At 51.8% G+C, this 22,498-nt stretch overlaps 1 protein-coding gene across 2 annotated transcripts; it reads right to left on the reverse strand.

Annotated features, from left to right (window-relative positions):
- Positions 1 to 1,489: 1,489 nt before the first annotated feature.
- Positions 1,490 to 21,458, reverse strand: LOC102940696 (zinc finger protein 316). 2 transcript variants are annotated; one of them, XM_043541825.1, is made up of 5 exons: positions 20,798 to 21,458; positions 11,535 to 11,659; positions 7,278 to 7,404; positions 6,439 to 6,540; positions 1,490 to 5,229 (listed from the first exon to the last, which is right to left on the reverse strand). In XM_043541825.1, the coding sequence occupies exons 2-5, from the start codon at positions 11,556 to 11,558 to the stop codon at positions 4,289 to 4,291; spliced, it is 1,194 nt and encodes a 397-aa protein (XP_043397760.1). In that variant the 5' UTR covers positions 11,559 to 11,659; positions 20,798 to 21,458; the 3' UTR covers positions 1,490 to 4,288. The 2 variants fall into 2 exon arrangements, with proteins under 2 accessions (XP_043397760.1, XP_043397759.1); XM_043541824.1 differs by lacking the exon at positions 20,798 to 21,458 and having other exon boundaries at positions 11,535 to 11,963.
- Between the last annotated feature and the right edge of the window lie 1,040 nt (positions 21,459 to 22,498).

Here is a 22,498-nt window from a genome sequence, read left to right on the forward strand (position 1 = left end):
AAAGAACGAGAGGGTCCTACGGCTAAACTTGATTTAATTTAACGTAGAGTTTGACTAACATAGCATTGGTGTTGGGTCTGGTTTGGTTTTTATTTAAAGCATTTGCCTTTATCACATGCACAAAATAAATCATAATGATCCCTTGCCTGACATTCACACATGATTAGTTATGGTTTTTGCATTACTTATACTCCACCGGAACATTAAAAAGAAACCCAGGCCGAGGCACGGGGAGGAAAAAGTCCCTTTTAAAGCAGTAGCTGGTCAGTTTTATCTCCTGGATATATTTACAGTAAAATTCATTAACATCAATGACCAACATAGAAACAACCATTTGATTATTCACCGACATTTAAATATTAGAAATTAGGTGACGTTAGATACACACAGATATATTTAAAATACAATTCAATACATTTCTCAACACATAATCCTTTAAAAAGTGAAGAACCCCCCCAAATACACAAATAACAAATCATCCTTATTCCTGACTTGAGTTCGTATGATATTTATTTACATCCAGTTTTAAACCCAGAGATCAAAAGCTATGACCCTTCCCCCCTCCACCCAGCCTTCCCTTGGCTTTGTAAGCAGCAAGAAGATCCTCTCTCTACAAACAGTGCTTGGGCTGGGAATGGCCAGAGATTTGGAAAAAGCCCCCAAATTAAAGGAGCAGGCCCCAGCAGCAGCCATTTTGAATGTTCACATGCTTGCTGTAATGTCATATGTTCACTGCTGGTGTGACAATGCAAAATGGCTGACACACAATACAGTTGTAGTGGAGGGGCTTAACGGGGTTAGGACGAGAAGGAGATTAAACAGCTAATGGAAAGGCAGGGGGTCCGGGATAAAGCAATTTTCCATTATGCAAACTGGCTACGGCGTTGAATTCTGGGATGCAGCCGGTGCATTTGCAGTTCTGTTCACGTCTCTGTTTTGAGGGAGGATCAGGGGGTCCTGCCTTAAGATAAACTAGTACAGCTGCCAAAGAGCTTTCAGGTTACTAGATAATTACCACCAGATGTTCGGGGCCATTATCACGTGCAAAAACAGAGCCCAAGAGTTTCCAGACTGGACTGACACACACACTCCCATACCACGAGAAGGAAATGCCGCCCAATAGTTACATGCTTATACAGGACTGAGGGGCATTTCTGACCTCAGGGTCTGACTGATGACTTAGGAGGAGTCACTGCAGATTTATATTGGCATAACTGAGATCAGATGCTGGCCCTAAGTGTCTGCCTTAAACTTAGGAAAGCAAGTGTATAGAGGGTCCGTCCTAAAGGCTCCATCACCTCACTTCAGCCCTCTGCCACGGGTGGCATTAGAGTCAGACCTAGAAATGAAAAGGAGGACTTGTGGCACCTCATCGGATGCATTCAGTGAGCTGTAGCTCACGAAGCTTATGCTCAAATAAATTGGTTAGTCTCTAAGGTGCCACAAGTACTCCTTTTCATAGAATCATAGAATATCAGGGTTGGAAGGGACCTCAGGAGGTCATCTAGTCCAACCCCCTGCTCAAAGCAGGACCAATCCCCAATCAAATCAAATCTTTTTCTTTTTGCAAATACAGACTAACACGGCTGCTACTCTGAAACCTAGAAATGAATCTGTGCTCACAGAAATGTTGGCATAGCAAACAGTCTAGTACCAGAAATAAAGTCGGGGGAGGTAAGTAAAGCAATATTCCTACCTTGCACCCCTCAAACAGCCATGTAACAAGCATCATTTTGTCTGTTTGTTGTTATTAGTATTAATGATTCATAATAATAATGACTATTTTGCATTTTCTGCCTGTAAACACAGTGTGGACTCCCTGTTATTCAAAAATGTCATGTTTTGAAACATCCTTCCGCTTAGTAATTTCACTGAAGATTCCCTCTGTTTCCTGAAACCGCAGCGATTCAGGGCCAAATGATCTATGGCCAGAAACTGAGGCAGCTCTGTGGATTTCAGTGGAATTGACCCTCCCTGTCCCTCATAGACCTGAGCCAAGCACGGTAACATGGTACAAACCCTAATGACTCTACATGACATCTCTCCCCCAAGGTTAATATCCTCACCCCCATTTTACAGAGGAAGTAGTGGAGGTACAGAGTGGTTAAGTGACTTGCCCCAGGTATCACTGTCAGAGCCAGGGCTGGAACTCAGCTGTTTCTAGTGGCCTAATCCCTGGGCTGTGTCTCTCCCTATGTTACAGGACAGCTAGAGCATGAAAACGGCAAGAACTTAGCAAAATGTGAACAGCAGCGCGATGGGGGAACCCACCCTGTGTTGGTCTTTGACTCTGCAGAGACTGCATGGCCAGGTCTGCATAGAAAACTGGTGCTCATTGCTGCCCCCGATAGCTTCTCAACGCTCTAAGGACACAAGCGTCTTACCCCTGACTTCTGTTACATTGGGGACTAGTTTAAGAACATAAGAACGGCCACACTGGGTCAGACCAATGGTCCATCTAGCCCAGTATCCTGTCTTGTGACAGCGGCCAGTGCCAGATGCTTCAGAGGGAGTGAACTGAACAGGGCAATTTTTGAGTGATCCATCCCCTGCTGTTCAATCCCGGCTTCTGGCAGTCAGAGCTTTAGGGACACCCAGCGCATGGGGTTCCCCAAGAGCAGCAGTGGAAGCCCTGTCTCTGGAACCACTGAAGACTGGCCTGGCAAAGGCATGGAAAATATGGAACGGGGAACAGCTTTGTGTTGTCCGCTGGGATAAACATGATGTGATTTAACTAGGTCCTTCTGTCGCTGACTTTTTGGGTTCTAAATGGAGGAGGATCCCAGTAAAACGGGTGACGTCAATTGCATTTGGATATTACAGGTTCATATAGCTGGGAGCCAAGAGACATCTTGTCATCCTGTGTCCTAAGGGTGAGTGAAAAGGCCCTAACACTCTGCTAACCTCCTAGGGCAGGGATGGGCAAACTACGGCCCGCGGGCCGGATCCCTAACACTCTGCTAGCCTCCGAGGGGGTCTCCCACAGCAGCCTTGTAACAACAGGAGGCCGTTGATTAACATGCCTGCCTAGCAGGGGTAGGGGAGATGAACTGGCCGGACCAAGCGGGTCCTGTGCAGGTGGCACCCACACCAGGAAACGGTGGCTGTATATTGTCCTGGGGCTGGATGTCCCCCATTGGTAAGGACTGATGCCGAGCCTGTGCTGTGTTTGGGAGCAGCCCTTTGGCGACACGTTGGCTGCGAGAAGACTCCACAGAGAGGAACATGTGCAAGGAGAGATGCCGGGAACAGAAGGGGGCTGAGGTAGCTTTAGCTTGGTTGTTGAGGTAGCTTGTTGTGAGGTGAGCAAAAACTAAAGAAGTGCAGGGTGCCAGCAGAGTGGTTGTGAAACACGTGCTATGGTGCCCACACGGAGAGCCCAGCTGGAGGACCTAATGCATCTGCAGTGCACAGCCAGCCTCCCAGAGAGCAACAGGACTCAAAGACACATGCCCAGGAGAAAGAGCAGCACCCCAGTCTGGCTAATGTTTGGTAGCTCAGGCAGAGTGCGATGCAGGTAAACTATGACTGAGCCCTTCCTTGGGTGGGGTTTGCAGTGATGAGGGCTTTACAACTGCCAGAAGGGGAGAGAGAGGGAGAGAGGAGTTAGAGACGCCCAGCCTGTGTGCGTGGCTCGCTGCAACGGAGGAGGTAAAGGGCAGAGACAGATGGAAGGTATTGACACTGTGGGAGAGGAAAACTCTCTAGGAAACTTGACACCGGTTTGGTTCGGCAGTGGGGGTGCTGAGCTCACTGCTGATCCTGCTGACCAGGACTGTCTCATTGTTTCCCTGTGCTCCCCGCCTGTCTGTCTGCAGCTGTTTGTTTTCTCCTCTCTTAGAAGTAAGCTCATTGGGGCAGGGATGGCCTTTCTGATCTGTGTTGTACAGCGCCTAGCCCCTGGCCTAGGACCATGATTCTGCAGTACAAAGCAATAATCAGAGCAGCAGGACCGGACCATGCGTGTGCTCACACCAGTTTGCAGAGAGGCCCGTGCGGGTGCTCAGCCGAGCCGCGCTCTGGCTGCTGGGTAAGGTACGCTGCTTGGCTGAGTGTTGCCCACCTAGGAGCCTGTTGGTGTTTCCAGAGGAATGCAGGCCTGGCTGAACCGGAGCCGGCTCCGCCAGCCTCCGACCGCGTCGGCTGCTTCCCTCCTAGGCCCCGTGCCCTCCAAGCTGTGCGCATGTGCGTGCGCACACAGATCCCAAACCCCGCGCACACGGCGACACACCGCGCGCACAGCCATTTGCACAGAAGAAATTTTTTGCGCACACGGCCTGTCAAAAATTTAGAGGGAACATTGCTCCCAGCTCTCCCTGGGGCTCAGCAAGGCCCGGCCCGGCTGGCTGCACGGCAGGGCCCTCTCCGCCAGGTGAGTCCACTGGTGAGTGGCCAGGTTGGTCGGCTGGTGGAGGCCCTTGCCGCACTTGAGGCAGCGGTAGGGGCGCTCCCCGTGCCCGGTGTGGGTGCGCTGGTGGCGGATGAATCCCTTCTGGCCCTGGGCGCTCCGGTAGGGGCGCTCGCCGGAGCGGGTGCGCAGGTGCGGCACCAGGTTGGAGCGCAGGATGAAGGTCCTCTCGCACGTGGTGCGGCGGTACGGCTTCTCCCCGGTGTGCGTGCGCCGCTTGACGAAGCTCTTCCCGCCCTGGGCGCAGGCGTGGGGCTCCTCGCCCGTGCGCGTGCCCTGGTGCGCAAGGAGACGGGAGCGGTGGCTGAAGCGCTGCTGGCAGGCCGGGCACGGGTAGGGGCGCTGGCCCGTGTGGCTGCGGCAGGGCACCACGAAGGCCGAGCGCTTGCCGAAGGTCTTGCCGCAGTCCAGGCACTTGAAGGGCCTGTCACCCGAGTGCGTCCGCAGGTGCTCGGCGAGCCTGGGCCGCGGGGCGAAGCTCTTCACGCAGTGCGGGCGCTGCAATGACCTCGCCTCCTGCTCACCGCCCGGGCGGTGCTGTGGGGCCACGCTGCCCTGGCCCCTGGGGCGCAGGCGCGGCTGCTCCTCTGCCTGGTTCGGCTGCAGCCCGGAGGTGTCTTCGCGCCCGTCGTGCATTGCTCCAGAGCCAGCTCCCCAGTGGCCCAGTAACCCAGGCTGCCCCCGTGGTCCAAACTCACTGCAGCTGCTCCAGCCCCCCTGGACACGTGCATCACAGCTGGGGAGAGAAGGGGCTTCTCTAGGCTGCTCAGCAACCCGGTCGATGGCGTCCGCTTCTTGGTCAGGGCCTAGCAAGCCGTCTCCTGAAAGGTTCAAATACAGCCTGGTGCCACTGACTCGCTGAAACAGCCCAGCCCCCGCCCCTCACTGCTCAGTCCGCGCAGTGCAAATGGCCCTGTTGGGGGTGCTGTCCTGGCCACTCACCTCCTGGGGCTGGAGGGCGCTTGGGCAGCGGGGGCAGGTCAATCACTCGGGGACGTCTCTCTCTGTCTTACACGTTCATGGGTAACCACAGTGTTGGGGTGGTTGTGGGCGTGGCCAGTCCTTTGGTACTAGTTTGTGTGTCACGGCATTGGGTCTCAGAGCACTGTACCGCTCACCATGTCCCACTACAATTCAAGCCCTGGGCGTCCTAGGGGGAACAGCGGGAACATGGTTCCGCTCCACCAGGATTTTGTCTGAGATGCTGGGTACAGATTTTATAGTAGCCCAGGGGTGGCCAAACTTACTGACCCTCCGAGCTGCATACGACAATCTTCAGAAGTTTGAGAGACGCGGTGCACCTGCTGGGGCTCGGGATTTCAGCCCTGCTCCTGCTGAAGCCCCGAGCCCCAGCAGACATACCTCCCCGGGGCTGAATCCCTGAGACCCCCCCCCCCCACCCGTGGGGCACAAGCCAGGGGCGATGCATGGGGGGCACGTGGAGGCACGTACCCCCCAGATATTTGCCAGGGTTTGCTGGCCCTGCTTGGTCACATGGTGAGACCTGCACAGCAGCTGCTGGAGCCGGCACGTGGAGCTGCAGCTGTGGGGAAAGGCAGCAGAAACCAGCTGGGAGCTGCAAGGAAAGCTGCAGTTTTTGTGGCTGACGCTCCCCACAGAGCTAAAGCAGAGGCCCCTCCCTGCAGCTCCCAGCTGTTTGCCATTGCCTCTCCACGGGGAGCTAACACCCCCCTGAGGAGAAGAGAAGGGGCATGCCTGGTGCGGCATGACTCAAGCTATTGGGGGGGCGAACCTTTAAATTGTGCCCCCCCTCAGCAGGCACCAGTCATCTCTGGCAGAAGACCCTAGCCCTACCACTCCACCGCAGGACAGAAGCCCTGAGCTCTCCTCTCAGCCCCCGTCTGGTAGGCAGAGAGTGGGAGAGGCCTGGGGGGCTCTGTGAGCCTCACTTTAATGGTAAAAGAGCTGCAGTTTGGCCACCCCGACGTAGCCTGTGCAAAACCTTCAGGAGAAGAGAAACAGACCGCACGTCAGATTGGCCCACAGAACCTTGTGAGCCATACACTTACCCCCAAAGTGGGTCTCAGGTGCAGGGTCCTTGGGATACTGGACACAGGCCTCTCCTCCTTGCTCCATCAGGGACACGACGCCAGGCCTGGGGATCTGGAATCCTTCCCGAGAAAGACGATGACAAGCTTTAGAGTTCAGATTGAGGAGTCTCTGAGAAACTCAGCAGAGCTTTTCTCCGAGACCAGGAGGGCTAGAAACTTACTTTTTCTTTTAAGGAAAGCTGAGACTCTCATGTAATCACCTGATTCCAGGAGTTGGGGCTTTAAGAAGAACAGCAAATATCACAATATGAATGATAATATCACGCGAGTTGGTGACGCCGGCTCTTTCTTGAGACACCCTTCTTCCACAAAGCCTTCCACACAGTCTAACCACTTATGCCCCACAGTGGGAGTTTAATTGGGGGACATTTCGTTAAGCTATCAATATATTTTTTTATTTCCTTGAATGTCACTGGGAGGAACGTGAGAAGGAAAGTGTGTAATTCTACACGTGCATTGTAACAGACCCAGGGCTCTCTGGGACTTCACTGTTCTAACTAGTTTGCTTGTCACAGCCAGCTGGAATCTGGGGGTGAGATGGTGCTATGACATGGCTCCCCTTGCTCCGAAAGCACAATCTTCTACTACCTGAGCTAAAGGACAATCTTATTTAGCTGTTAGCAGTATGGGGCCTAGGACACACAGTTGGCCAGTTCTAATCTCATCCACTAGCGGGCAGTGTGCACCTCTGCACCCCAGCCAGTTCATTACAGTGTAACACAAAACACTGGCAAATCCTGTCCAAAGTAACGCAGGAGGGAGGAACCGGGTACAGGGAAGGCAGATGAGTGCCTTACCTAGAGAAAGCACAGTCTCCAGGTTCTCCTTCATCACCTCCTTGTAAAGCTCCCTCTGCCACTCTGCCAAAATCTCCCACTCCTCCTCAGAGAAATAGACGGCAACGTCGTCAAACGTCACTGGGACCTGAAACAGCAATGAGTGCATGTTTGGTGTGATTAGTCTCATTTATAGAACAGCAGCACCCACCCGCGCATGGGCCCACACTGGGCCAGGGGCTAAACAAACACATGGGGAGACACAGTCCCGTCCCCAGGAGTGCACAATCCAATTTTAAGACAAGATACGGTTCAGTGGACAGAGGGCTGGGCTGGGATACAGGAGAACTGGGTTGTGTTCCTGGGTCTTCTGCTGACTTGCTGGGCGATTTGTGCAAGTCCCTTCCACTCTCTGTGCCTCTGTTTCCCCTTCCATCCATGGCCTGTGTTGTCTATGAGACTACGTCCCTTGGGGAAGGGTCAGTCTCTTTCAGCTGGGGCCTCTCGGTGCTCTGAAGGACTGTACTATCAACAGCCGGCGCGAGGCGTGATTGGCCCCGACGGGGGGAGAAGAGGGAGATGGCAGCAGGACGCTGGGCACGTCTCCATGAGTCAGACTGAAATCAGAGCTGCTTTTTTTAACCGCTGCCTTTGTCTGTTGGCATGTTTTAAAACCTCAGCTGTTGCCGGTTTCTGGATTTTTTTTTCAGTTCCCCTCTAGTTCAGTCCGGTGGCTCGTGGGGCAACGAACCATCCAGGGGCCTTTCCAACTTGCCAAACAGATAACTGACAGTGGTGACTAAGGCAACTTTCCAGGGCATTTCACTCAAAAGTCCGGACCTGTGGCTGGGGCAGGAAGTAAGAAGAATCTTGTCTCCTGCTGAAGCTGCCGGGGGAATTCAGGGAGGCAGGACAGAATGATCAGAGCTGGAATTTGGCCAGGATGCCGGCCAAGGGCCCATGGCCCCATTACTTTTCAAAGTGGGAGGGCCTTTTTACCAGCCCTATGGGTGAGCAATGCAGGGGGCAGAGAGGAGTGAGCAGGGGTGGGGCCTTGGGTGGCTCTTATCACTGCCCAGCTCTGGCTTCTCTCCTGGCCAGAGGGCAGGGCCTCAGGGGGAAGAGGAGGAGTAGGGGGCAGGGCCTAGAGGGGAAAAGCAGGAGCAGGGGCGGGGCCATGGAGGGGGGCGGGGCTCCTGCACGTGTCCCACTTTTGCCTCGTGAAAAGATGGCCACCTGACCAGCTCGGGCAGTGCCAAATGCTGGGTTTGCCGCTATGGAAGCCACGTCAGACCCTTCTGCCCCCCTTAGCCCTCTCACTGCAAGCGGGTGGGAGCGGGTGCAGAGCAGAGCAGAGCCTCTGTCTAGACACAGTCCCAGCACCGCACTGGACTTTTCACACACCACCATTGCTAGCTCCCTGTCAGAGGCCCTCTGGGTATCTCCCCCCGCCATTGTGGAAGAGGAGCTTGGAAAGTTTATCATCTATGATGGAGACAGGCAAAACACTGGGTCAGATCCACCCCTGGGACAGCTCCAGTGAAGTGAATGGGATTAGAACAGGAATCCTTCTGGCCCTGCCTATTCACTCCATGCCTAATAATAGGTCCCGGTTGGCCATTAACTAGATCGCATTCAACAAGCTTCCTTCCGTCTTGTCTCCTTACCAGTCTCTTACCCTGATTTTTCTACATACCCAAGTTGCTACAGGGAAAGTGTTGGACTTGGGTCTGGAGGTCACCATCTGAGTGTGCGGGATGATAATAACCCTTGAGGATCCCTTCCCTATTAGAAACCTCGCTTTAGAAAGGATGGAGAGAGAGGGCAACAGATTTACAATGGACATAAAGACAGCATTTTTTAAAAAAATGCAACATCTAATTAATCTGTGGAACTCATTGGCACAGGATATTCTTGAGGCCAAGAACTGAATAAGGTTCAGAACTGGTGAGAAAGTACAGGTGAAATTCACCCCCTGTAGGGACCAGCACAAAGACCAGTTACATCCCATTTCAGCCCTACAAGATCTAGGCACCATTCAAGTTCCACTTGTGCTGATCCCTTGCACAGGGTGAATTTCACCCTATCCAGATAACTGAGCTCTGCCCAGTCATGTACAATAAGAAACAATTTTGCATTGTCATGGATGGACTCAATTACATAACAGAATATTAAAAACATAAGAAAGGCTGTACTGGGTCAGACCAATGGTCCATCTAGCCACAGGCACCGACTTTCCAAAGTGCTGGGGGTGCTCAACCTCCGGCTCTGCCCCGGCCCCACCCCCACTCCACCCTTTCCCCCAAGGCCCCACCCCTGCACCACCTCTTCCTGCCCCTGCTCCACCCTGCCCTGCCTCTTCCTGCCCAGTTCCGCCCTCTCCCCGGAGCGCACCGCATCCTCGCTCCTCCCCTCACCCCCCCCAGTCTCCTGCACGCTGTGAAACAGCTGATCATGGCGTGCAGGAGGCTGGGTGAGGAGGCGCTGATCAGTGGGGCTTGCCAGTGGGTGGGAGGCGCTGGGGGTGGGGTGGGAGTGAGCTGATGGGGGGCTGCCGGTGGGTGCTCAGCATCCACCATTTTTTCCCCATGGAGTCGGCGCCTATGTGTCTAGCCCAGTATCCTTTCTCTGACAGTGGCCACTGCCAGATGCTTCTGGCAGTTGGAGGTTTAGGGACACCCAGATCATGGGGTTACATCCTTGACCATCTTGGCTAATAGCTGTTGATGGACCTGTCTGCCATGAACTTATCTAACTCTTTTTTTTAACCCAGTTATACTTTTGGCCTTCACAATATTCCATGGCAATGAGTTCCACAGGTTAATTGTGGCTTGTCTGAAGAAGAACGCCCTTTGGTTTGGTTTAAACCTGATGCCCATTAATTTCATTGGGTGACCCTGGTTCTTGTGTTGTGTGAAGGGGGAAATGTTCGCTTTCTCCACCCCAGTCCTGGTTTTTTCGACCTCTCTCATATTCCCCCCCTCACGCACCTCTATTTTCAGCTGAACAGTCCCACCCTTTTTCATCTCTCCTCCCGCGTCTAATGTTTACGAGGCCACGGACAGCGCAGTTTGTGATCTACCTTAACGAGAACGTGCCCTGTCCCTATTGCACGTAAAGCCCCACTCATGGCTTCAAGGCACTTTCCCAGAGCCAGAACACACCGAAGCTGTTTCTACCAGCCTGGGAGGAACGGGGAACGGAAGGGCGTGGAACTGTGGAGCAATGTGCATACCTGTCGTTCCACGGCAAGTGATCAATAGAGAGAGAAGGCAGGGATGAACATTTGAAGCCAGTGGACAGGTGGGTCAGAAAAGCCTGCCCTTGGCTCCCCACCTAAGGTAAAGCCTAGGGCCAGAACAGCTCTGTAGAAGCCAGTCAGGTCCCTGGGGTATAAGGCAACGGGGCTGATCCTGAGAAGTGCACCTTTCCCCCTGGATGGTGCTGAGCACTCTCCGCTCTCTGTGCAGCTAGTGGGAGTTGAGGGAGGCTCCGTGCCCGGCAGAATCGACCCCCATAATAGGACAAAGACAGGGAAAGGCACAGCTGATGCTAGGGATTTATAGACAGAGCTGCCTGAGCTACCCGGTCCTTTCCTTTGTCTCCTGTTGCTGGGCTGGAGATTTGTGTTTAACACACAGGCAAAGGGAACACAAGAGTCTTGTCTCTCAGGCTGTCTGGATGGGAGAGAGCGAGAGAGCGAGAGCGAGAGCGAGAGAGAGAGAGTGTGTGTGTGTGTGTGTGTGTGTGTGTTAACCCTTGCGATGCTGGGGGGTTCAGAGGAATGGTTCCTGCTCATGCGGCCAGGTCTCGATTCCCCACCCCCCCTGCCCAGCATGGAAATTAAACACCAGGGAATAATCGGCCATGACTCCCAGAGCCCTGGCCTCAGGCACTTTCAAATCAGATACCTACTGACATGTCAGACATTGCTTAATTTACCCCCGTCAGGGCCTAGCACCAGCCTTGGTCTGTGATGTGCTGGGGCCACGACTGACGGGCACCTCCCAATGTCTGAAAGCTGCCAAGAGAGGCAGACGGGGCATGTCTTTTTGCTCCATTGGACTAGGCGATCTGGGGGGAGGTGGGGGGGACAATGATAAACATATTGGTGACTTGGGGACTGTTCTCCTCAATCAGGGGTGAGGCCTGGGTGAGCTTGGGGTGTCCGGTTTAGATGGCTGGGAACGGCCACAGGGAACCCCGGGCACTGATCCTGCCCAACAGGGGACAAGTAACCGCAAGCTGCTTGGGTCTGACCGCACACCCAACCCTTACCTTGCGAGAGAGCCCTTCAGACATGTCGGCAGGTGACGCGAGGTGTCCGGGGCTGGGAGCCGGTCAGCAGCCGTCACCCTGATCTGTCCACCTCGCAGGGATCCATCGCTCACGTTTTCATGTGCCTGCAAAAGCAAGTTCCCAATCAGCCGGTGCAGGCCGCCCCCTGCCCCGCTCCACAAGCTGATGGATACAGGGCTGGGGAAGATTAGCTGCCACAGCGCATAGCAAGGGCAGGGGATATGGGGAGGGAGTGGCCCTCAGAGCCAGTGAGGGGGTCAAGCCGGGGCACCCCAAACAGGGCTCCAGAGGGTCACTGCTTTGGCTGATCAAATCCCCCTTTGCCGAGATGGTCCTCAAATCAGAGGGGCATCTCCCTACATCAGAGCCATCTCCATTTGTAACAGCCTGAGAGGAAGGGGCCGTGTGGGCTGCTGCTAGAGGGGGACGCTGGGAGATGTAGTTCTGCCCAGGTCTTGCTGTGGGATGCCGGCGGCATGTGCCAGCCACAGTCCCCGGCACAGACCCTCCCCAGCTTCCTAGGGGGAGAGGGGATAAATAACATCTCCCAGCAGGGCCTGGGCTGAGCGCCGGACACTGGATAGGGGAGGGAAGCCACAGAGGCACCTGTTCCTGTCCCACTCGCCCCTCTGCCGGAGCGGGCCATGGGGCCAGCGCTGAGCTGGCGGCTTGGGGCACATCTGAGTGTGTGGGAATCGCTCAGATGAGACTTAAATGCTAGATCCCATCTCCCCGGTGTGGACATTAACGAGCCTGGGGATAAGACCAGGGATTTGCCCTGATCTCCTGAGCTCATATTTCAACCCCACCTCCACAGGGTGCAATGCACTGTGAAATTCACTATTGTGCAGAGGCCTCCAGTTGTGGGCCTAGAAGTGTTGCCAAATCACAGACATTTCCTGCCTCAGCTCCCTGGTGCTCTGAGACCTCAGCACTACGAGGAACCCTTCAAGTGCCTCAGTTTCCCCATCTATAAAACAGGGCCAATGATGCTTACCCACCTTGTAATATGCTTTGGGACCTACCAATGATAAAAGACCAGTGTCTCCAAACACAGTCAGGCACCTGGATACATTTACAGGCAGCTTGTCTGAGAGCGGTCTGATTTCCAGAGGGACCAAACCCATTCTCAGTGAGAGTGCTGGGTGCTTTGCTCCGCAGAAAGCCCGACCGATTGTATTTAGAAGCTTAAATATGTATTTAGGTGTCTAAGATGTTGGTACACAGGTTTGAAAATATTGGCACAAGACTTTACTATCGCTGTTTTTCATATCTTAACCATCAGCCCCCGTGACCTGGCTTTCTGGTGTTCTTCTCTTCACTGACCTGACGTGTGAATAACTTCTTGTGGTGATGAACCCAACACCCGATGCCCAAGCCCTAAGACAGGCCCATTTCCTCATTGCCTGGCGTTCTGGCCCCATTGAAGTCAGTGGAGGTTTTGTCACTGGTGTCACTGAGGCCACAGTTCCAGTCAGGGCTCTGAAGCTGCTGACCAAGAGTAACGGGAAAAGTCACCTGCCAAAACGCTCTTCAAATTCCAGGGAAGGAGCCTGGCGCTGCCTGGGATTTTTTACCCCTTTGACGTGTTGGCCTATCAGGCAGCCAGATCCGACCAGATCGTTTCATAGTCTGGGCTCAGCTAGTGGAATAATTTGCATCTGTGTATGATTTTGGGTGAAGTTTTCGAGCCCAACCCTGAAGGCCTGGGTGTGGCCAAACTCTCACTGAAGGCAGTGGCGATTTTGCCTGAACCAGGATTTGGCCCTTTGAGATTATGGACTTGATACTTTTCCTCCAGCGAAGCCCACTGGGGTTTCACAGCTGACTCCACCACCAGCAGGTTCTGATACGGCCGCGTGAGAAAGTTGTAAGGGAGACGCTGATATTGCACTGGGTGCGAGCAGACTCCATCCCCCCGCCAAGCCTGCGCCCTGCTCAGCCCTTGGGCATCATCAGCATAAGTAGCTGGGGAGGCTTGTGCTGGGAGCAGAGTCCCTGCATGCAAGGGCAGGTGCCATGTTCTCATTGCGTCCGCACAGGTCGGCCCCGTGTCAAAGGGTGGCCTAGATCCCACTCCAGCTTAGGCTCCCTCTGGCCACCAGAGGCTTGGTCAGCAGGAAAACTTCCTGGAGATGCTGCTGCTCCCTTCCCACTTCCTCTAGGCCTGGGCTTGAAGCCTTAAAGCCGGCCACTCCCCACATTGGGCCCACTACGTGGGGAGGAGCGGGGTCCTCGCCCAGGCCCCAGTTCTCCAGCCCTGTTTGTGGTCGTGTTGTGGTATGAAAAGAAGCGACTGTAAGCCATTGTTTCACTTCCCAGGCAAGTTAGAGCAGCCCTTAGGGCTGCTCCGCCTGCAGCAGCCCTCTATGGGCCATTTGTCAGTCACGAATAGCCAGAGCACCAGGCATTCCTGGTCATATTCCCTCCCTGTCCTGGACACGTTCCCTTGCTAGGGACTGTCTTAGAGCCCTTTCAGCCACTCAGTGCTGGCCAGGGTACCCTCTTATGCTGGACTTAGCTCCCTGGGGCCAGTTCTATTCAGTTTGTGGCTCCTTTCTGCTGCCAAAATGGCACAAGGGGTGTGAAGCAGACCAGAGAATCAGATCCTTGGAACAAATGTTCACGGAAGCCAAATGGGCCAGCCTGCAATCTCAGTTATGCTGGTTTAAACCGGGGGTGACCCCACTGGTGTCTACAGGGCATTTCTATAGAATTCCTCGCTACGGCAACCACCACTGCAGCGGAATTATTCCAGATGTGGACCCTGAGCTCACACTCTGGCCTCAGTTTTCACTCAGTCTCACTCCCCCTGGGAATTTTCCCGCACAGCAGAACCTGGAGTTTACAAACACCAACCTGCTGAACGAGCGGTTACACCAACAGAAAAAAAGAAATAAGCCGCCTAAAGGTAAAGTGATGTCAATGGCGAACATGTCACGATCCTTTCCCATTCCGACGTCTTCAGGCCACTGGAGACCTCCTTGCAGTGATTTGAAGGACAAGAAGAAAGTGACACAATAGACCATACTGCAACGTATGCATCAGCCCAGCTGTAGTTCTGAGATGTTCAATTTTATGAACTCCTCAACCCCGAATTAGTTTGTCAGAGAGGAGTTCTTTTGTTTGAGATCTGAGTAACACCTCCTGGATTTGTCCCACTGCTTCGCTGCGGCAGGGGAAGCTCAAGGAATGGGGCCTTGAGATGTTTGTGAGTTTTCCAACCACGTTATTGTACCAAGGTCATTTTGATGGGTGCAGGAAACAAAGCATGGCTCTGTTTTCAAACATCCCCACCAGACTTGGGGCGCTTGCAGTGTCAGAGTTTCATTTTACACCATCCTTATACAAACACAAGCCCAGATTCTGCTGTCAGTTGTCATAAACCTGCAGGAACTCCACTTGATTACATGCAGTTACCCCAGCCTGAAACAAGAGGGAGGGCAGTAAACCACACAAAGAATTTGTATCTGGCCACAGAGGAGGGGGAAAGGAAACAGTCACTGCTAAGGTGCAGTTAAGGATCCACAACAATGTTAAATTTCCCAGGTGTTTAATCCCATAGGCAGTTCAAAAAGAGACCCAGTTGTAACTATGTACGTATTCCTTAAAATGGGGGAAAGAAATGCAAATAATTAAATGCATCTGCACATGCATCCTCTCCTCCCAAAGTTAAAATCTAAGGTTGTCCCATGCCGTCCGAGTCTGTGATCAAAGGTCGTTGTTAACCCATGGGGGATTCTTTTATCATTTCAGTCTAATGTTTCCACTTCTTCAGCACTTGCTGTTAGTTTGAAGCTCTCTTGTGGGCAGAGAAACCGCAGTTCAGCTGTCACCCTGAGAGGCTGGTGCCTGCTTTTCCTGTATGATCTTGATGGGCAGCACCATTGGTGCACCCTAGGTCCGCCTGAGTAGCAGTGACCGTTTAATGGGGATTTCTCCAAGTATAAAATTCACATCCATTCCCAGACCGGCCTGAAAACTGGTGTTGTCAGACATCACCAGTGTGGTGCTAAAACTATCCAGGATTACCAACAAAAATCTTTCCCCTAGGAGTAGTAGGCAAGGGTCCCACAAAATCACCCTGTAAACATTGAAGGGGGCCTTTTAATGCTTGATGCATTAACTCTCCACGTCTTTTTCTTCTAGCAGTGTCTTGCTTAGCGCACGTTAAACAGCTATGAATATGCAGATTTAAATCCTCTTTCATTCCAGGCCACCATCCCAGTTTTTAAAATTTTTCTAATGCCTCTTCCTGTTTTGGGTGGCCTCCCACAGTTGAACCATGGACCCACCCTAAAAGGAGGTACTGGATCTGCTGAGGGATTACCAGGACCCATTCCTTTTCTGGTTTTGCCAGAATTCGGTCTCCCTCCTTTCTCAATGGGGCACCCTGCCACTGCTACTATCCATTGCTGTATTAAGTCATCTTTTGCCTGCAGGTCCTGTAAAAACTGTAGCTCTTTCTGGTTTCAGAGTAACAGCCGTGTTAGTCTGTATTTGCAAAAAGAAAAGGAGGACTTGTGGCACCTTAGAGACTAACCAATTTATTTGAGCATGAGCTTTCGTGAGCTACAGCTCACTTCATCGGATGTAGCTCACGAAAGCTTATGCTCAGATAAATTGGTTAGTCTCTAAGGTGCCACAAGTACTCCTTTTCTTTCTGGTTGTTTTCTTCCCTTTCTTGTTCTTGTTTTGCCTGAGCCCGGGTGATTACTGCAATGGATGTGGGCTCCCACAGCGTTTCAGTGAGGGGTGCTTCCTTAGCCACTTTATCTGCTTGTTCATTTCCCTTTTTCAATGGACTTGTTCTCTTATGGGCTTTTATTTTAACCGTCCGGATCCTCTGATACTGCCCTGCCAATTTCTCTATTTGCTGCCATAAGGTCTTGTGTTTAATTTTGGATCTGTCAGTTCCTGTAAAACCTACACTACTCCACCATGGTAGGTAGATGGTGGTTCCCTGGAAACATAATCTGAATCAGTTCCTATTATTAGCTCTGTTTGCTTGTTCTTCATTCTAGCTAAAACTTCTAAGACCACTGACACTTCTGCAGACTGTGTTCCCCCTTTGCTCAATTTGTATTGGAAGAAGTTAACTCTTTGCAGGTTTCCAGTTAAACAAATCCCTGCAAAACCAGTGACTCGTTTTCCTTCAGAGTAATATGAGCTACCGTCCACAAACCAAATGGTTTTTCCAATCACCTGTTCAGCTGGGGTTGCTTTAAAGACAGGGTGTGCTTTGGATTCCCGTTGGGGGTGGGAGGGGGTTCACAAACATGCTCTCGATCGCTTATAGTCAATCCCCATACAGATATTTCAGGTTCTTTTAATGGGACTAATCGAACATTCTCGGACATGAGAGCAAAGACCCATTGAATGGCCTTATCTCCTCTCACACGTCCTTTAGACAGGTTTTCCTAACTGAGTAATTTTCCCAGCTCATGGTGACTCTTTATAATCACCTTGCTCGCTCTGATAATTGCCTGAGCTTTTTGTAGTTTCCAGTAGGCAGCGAGCGCAGTTTGCTCACACATTTCCAGTTTGCTTTCTGGACCTGTTAATGCTCTGCTATAATAAGCAGTGGGTCTCTCCCCAGCATCAGTGTCCTGTGTAAGCACACTAACAATACCGAAATTCTTAACACTAGGGTACAGTACAAAGGGGAATTCGTTGTTAGGGGCGACCAAGGTAGGTGCCTCCATTAACCCTTTTTTCAAGCTCTCCCATGCATTAGTTACCTCCTCTGTCCAGGTGCACTGTGGTCTTTTAAGTACCTCGTACAAGGGACCTGCCTTCTCTCCGTACCCAACCATAAACTCTCTGCAGAAGTTAGTGAACCCCCAAAAAGATTGCAAAGATTTAGTATCTACTGGCATAGGGAGGTTAACAACGCACTTTACCCTTTCCTTATCCACAGACCTTCCCCCCTGCACTGAGTCGAATTCCAAGATATTGCACTTCTCTCTCTTTAATCTGGGATTTAGAGGGGTTAAGTTTCAAGTCCTATGCTTGGCAGCAAGTCAGTAACTGCCACATTAACACTTTGTGTTCCTGCTCTGTTTCACTGACGATTAAAATGTCATCTACACCCTGGACTATCCTTCCCGTGTGTAACAGCCCCTCCTTCTCTCTCATATTTCTCACTACAGTATGAAATATTGTGGGTGCGTCACAGTACCCCATAGGCAAAACATTCCAGCAACATTGCATCCCCTGGAATACAAAATATGTTCTGTATTGAGACTCTGGGTTTAAAGGTAAACTCCAAAAGCTGTTTGCCACGTCGAGTACTGAGAACCACTTCACGTCAGGGGTTACCACCTCCAACAATTCTGAGTAAGCAGCCATTCCTGGGGGCTCCCTGCTTGGCAGTTCTGTTTAACCCCCGATAGTCAATAGTTAATCTGCATGTGCCAGCAGGGCTTTGACTGGCCAGATTGGTGCCGCATTAGGGCTGAACACCTTCGAATTAATTTTCATTTTTCCAATTCTTCTATAACTTGCCATAAAGATTCTTTTGCTTTCTGAGGTATTGGGTATTGTTTGATGAATGGGGGTTGTCTCCTTCTACTGTAACGGCGGTTTGTATTTTTCCTGTATCTAGGGAGTTCACTGCCCGGACGGTTTGAATCGCAGCCCACCAACCTTCCCAGCCTTCTGGTGCAGGAGGTGGCTGTTTGGGCTTTATTGCTTTCGCCGTCTGAGTAGCAAGTCCCATAGGGATCAGGTGAGCGTTATTTGTTTCTCCCGTTACAGTGAGAGTTTGTCTGATACACATGTTTGGGACGTTCAGAATTAATCCCAATCGTTTGATGGTTTCTGCCCCAATTAGATTGTCTCTCCCTGCAGTAGCACACTTCTCCTGAAGGGTACGTACACCAAGCCGGAGAGGGAGTGTTTTAACATCATATAGATTCATAGAGCCATAGATATGAAGGTCAGAAGGGACCATTATGATCATCTAGTCTGACCTCCTGCGCAAGGCAGGCCACAGAATCTCACCCACCCACTCCTGTGAAAAACCTCTCACCTATGTCTGAGCTATTGAAATCCTCAAATCATGGTTTAAAGACTTCAAGGTGCAGAGAATCCTCCAGCAAGTGACCCATGCCCCGTATGTTTGCTTAGTTCCTGATATGCCCTGGATCTGTACGGAATCCACTACTGGATACACATTAAATGGATCTTTTACTATAGGCACTCCAGCCCCTACGCCCAATAGAAAATCTGCAAGCCCATCCCTGACTCGGGCGCTTCAGTGTGGGGGTCCCCAAACAACTCTTGCCATGGGGGGCTGGAAAACACAGTCTGAGTTGCAGGAAGCACTGTCCTGTGGTAGTGAATGACGAGCAATTGGATCACTCCGTCCAGACACCAAGACAGTTGCCTTAGCCACCTTCATCGCTGCCTTTTCTTCCCCCTTTTGAGACCCCTTGCCAACCAGACATGCCTGTAGCTGCGCCCACAGCTTCTCATTCTCCCCTTTAAGATCTGGAGTCTCCTGTTTCAAAGTTTCAGGCGACACCCATTCACTCTCTCTGTTTACTCCTCTACCTCTGTTCATTCCACGACGACGTCTCCTACCCCGGCCACGGCCACAGGGAGAGTGTGCAGGACCCCCGGTTTTCCAATGTCCTGTGTTCGCAGCTCATTGACAGGAGTTCCTTCCTGCTATTTAACCGCAGGCTCCACTTTTCCAGTCCATTCATTCCAAGGTACGTCCCTGCCTCCATTCTCGCACCAAGCATTCATCCATTCGGTCACCCCAGAAAGCAGCGCCTCCAAAACAGGTTGCTTCAAATCCTCGAGATCAGTATCCCCCACTGTTAACCTAACATACGTTTGTCTTCTGTCAGCCATCTTGGCCGGAGCCTCTCCTGCCATTCCTGTAATTCCTTTAAGTGCAGCTAATCCACTGGATAACTTAAAATGCTTTTGAGCCCCACACGTTTAACCATTTGCATAACATCATCATCAAAACCAAGGGTATGACAATTCAGTGGTCCCAACGGGGTTTGTACTAAAATTGGTTCCTGTAACATCAATTCCCACCGCTTTTAACAACTGCGAGCATTTATGTAGCCATGCGATAGACTCGTTAAAATTCTTGGAAGGCGGGGGGGGAGGGGGGGGGCTGACAGCTCCGGCTAATGCAATTAGTTCATTAATTTTTAAAGCATCGAGCCTGGCTGTTAAGCTGCTCGCTCGAGGTGGGTGAGGTATATCTGTACCGCACTTGGGTGCCTCCATTTTCCTTTCTGCATAATTGCCATGGGGGTAGGGCTGTTTTCAAGTGTCTGTTAATTTTTTTTGTTGCGGTTTCCACTGCCTTCCATAACCTCAATGGAGGTGGAACACTAGTTGGTGGGGTAGCGTCAAGGGTAAAGTGGGGTGTAAGTGGGGTGTCAGGGTCAGGTTTCGTGGTAGGGCTTTCTCTCCCATTTTCCCTCATTTCTCCTGTTTTAACAGGAATTGGTCTAGGCTTTGGGGAGGGTTTGTCCAAAACCTGGTTCTCATCATAAGGTGGCAGTTGCGGTGCAGTGGCCCCTGCCCACGGGTCAAGAGAGGATGATCCAGCTGGGTCATCCACATGTCCCCAGTGCAGCCTCCATTCCAGTCGTCCCATGTTCCATCTTTTAATTTAGCTAGGGCCACCTGCTTCCATTTCTGCCCCCATCCTTCTGGGATTGGAAAAACCCTCAAAGTCTGTTGAGCAACAGGGGACGGAACGTTTTTCTTCTGCAGGTTTTCTGCAGCGGTCTCCAATTTTTTGTTTTCCTGCTTTATCTGTTCGAGCAGATCGTGAGTCTGGAGTGCCTGTTGCCCTGTTAAAAGAACTTGGGCTTTCCAGTGCTTGACTGCCTGGGTTGCTTCCTCCAAGGCTTTAGTTATCCCTTGTACTTCCCTGGTTTGCTCCATTACGTGCCTGGCCAGTATGTCGGCGTGTTGTTTAAGCCATCTGACTGCCACGGACATTCATTGCAAAATCCTAGCTTTTTTACTTCTATTATTTCTTAGAGCTTCTGTTTCTACCATTGCTTTACAAATGCTAGTCCATGTTCCCCATTTTCTTTTTTAAATTCATATGGATTCATATGCCCCTTTACTGGCAATCCAGCGGGTCCACGAGTTATCAAACTCTGTGGGGATTTGAAGGGAGAGGATAAGGGGGTTCCCCAGCTCGTGGTTTTCTGTCATGTTAGATCGCGATTGCTACAGCAGACAGCTCACTTACTCACCAGATCAGCGGTCGGGATCACCAACGTTGTCAGACGTCACCGGTGTGGTGCTCTGCTGTGTCCAATGTTGATAACAGTCAGCTGCGTGCGTGTGTTCCCTCTGCGTGCTGCCCCGGCTCTGCGCAGATCGCTGGCACAGCAGACCCCGAGAGAAGCCCCAAGGACCACAGACTCCGATGAGGTACGAAGGCACCCGAGCCAGGTTTATTGCCAAACGAAACACAGTCTCTAGCGTCCCGGAGCAGATGTCTACAGTTCTGCTAGTACATATGTGCTCCCTGACAATGGACTGGCTCAGTCCATGGCGTGATTTACCACTGCCCCCTAGGCCAGACAAAGACATATCCTCGGGGTAAAGTCTTATGCACAGGTACAAACAAGTTACACCTCACTCCTGACGTATTGAGGTACAACCCCTCTACGTAGTAAGGTGCCGCCTCTCACCTTGTTCATGTTGGTTAGAGCAAAACAACCCCATCCATCATATTACCCTTTTGCCCCTGTCTTTAAGATGGGTCAGCATGTGCCTTGTTATCTGTGTGGAATGTGCTCGTATCCGAGCGTTCTTGGTACCATCCTGGCACATGTTTATATCTCTAGTACCCAGGACCTTTTGGCTATGTGTGTTTTTGCAACATCAGCCCTCTCCTTGCTGGCTTTTGTAAGCAGGGCCTGCCTCTGGCTCACAGCTTAACTTTGCTTTATGTTAACGAAGTCTTGACCATTACTTTAGTTCAGACCTTAGGCCTCATACCAGGCCCCTGATACAGGGTTTTTGTTTCAGGGCCTCATCTAACTACAACTGGTATATCAGCAGGCCGCCCAGGCTAGAGTGAGTGGTGCAAATTGGTCACTTAGCCCAGGGGTTCCTGAGATGCCCCCCCGTTTTTAATTGTTCAGATTCTTGTAACTTTTGTGTGTGTGTGTGTGTGTGTGTGTAGAGTTGGGGAAAGTACTACGGGCAGCAGGCCCATGACACTGATCTCACAGTGTGTCTCATTCCACGGGTACACAAAAGCAATCCCACTCGTGCATAGCTCATGAGAGGCAGGAACAGATTTTCAGAGTTCAGCGTTGACACCCTGCTGCCAAGTGAGATCATCCCCGGGGCCCAGCATGTCTTTCGCTTTGACACCGAGTGAAGCAACCTGCAGATGGTTCTTGGTGTCAGTCCCTGTGCAGTACAGCACGGCTGCTTTCTTTGGCTTTGGTGCCACCGCTCGGCCACTCCACTGAACTGCGGCATATTGATAAAGCTTTCGCAGTTACACCCACCCGCTGTTTGCGATTGGTTTTAACGCTGTTGCCGGCTTGGCAAACAAACCCCAAACATTGCACAAACGCAAAGCCAACTGGGACTTGCGAGAATGCTGCTCCCTGCTGCCCACGTGGGACTTCATGGCCTCAGTGGGGCTAGAACTGAGATCAGTCCGCTCCACAAGCATAATTGAAGGAGAATCTCAGTTAGCAAGATAGGGTCTGTGACACACAGGTGGGGCAGTTCCAATTCCATCCAGTGGGGGGCAGCATAAGAGCCCGTTTGTTACAGCGACAGAGGGTCTTCTGGCTCAGGATTTGCCCAAAAACCAGGGACATGGACACATCACATGTAGCTCATCTCAGAAGACTCAACAACTAGGCCCGCCTGGCTTCTGAGCTGGCAAGATGTAATGAACCCTCATGACTTTGATACGCTGCTGT

This window comes from Chelonia mydas, chromosome 2 (genome assembly GCF_015237465.2).
Source record: "Chelonia mydas isolate rCheMyd1 chromosome 2, rCheMyd1.pri.v2, whole genome shotgun sequence".
Lineage (NCBI taxonomy): Eukaryota > Metazoa > Chordata > Testudines > Cheloniidae > Chelonia > Chelonia mydas.

Coding starts and splice junctions, on each gene's coding strand:
- LOC102940696 (XM_043541825.1), bottom strand. CDS start 11,558: ATGTCTGAAGGGCTCTCTCGCAAG. Junction 7,405..11,534: donor CTGAAGGGCTCTCTCGCAAG/GTAAGGGTTGGG, acceptor TTGCTGTTTCAG/GTCCCAGTGACGTTTGACGA. Junction 5,230..6,438: donor ACCTGAGACCCACTTTGGGG/GTAAGTGTATGG, acceptor TGAACCTTTCAG/GAGACGGCTTGCTAGGCCCT.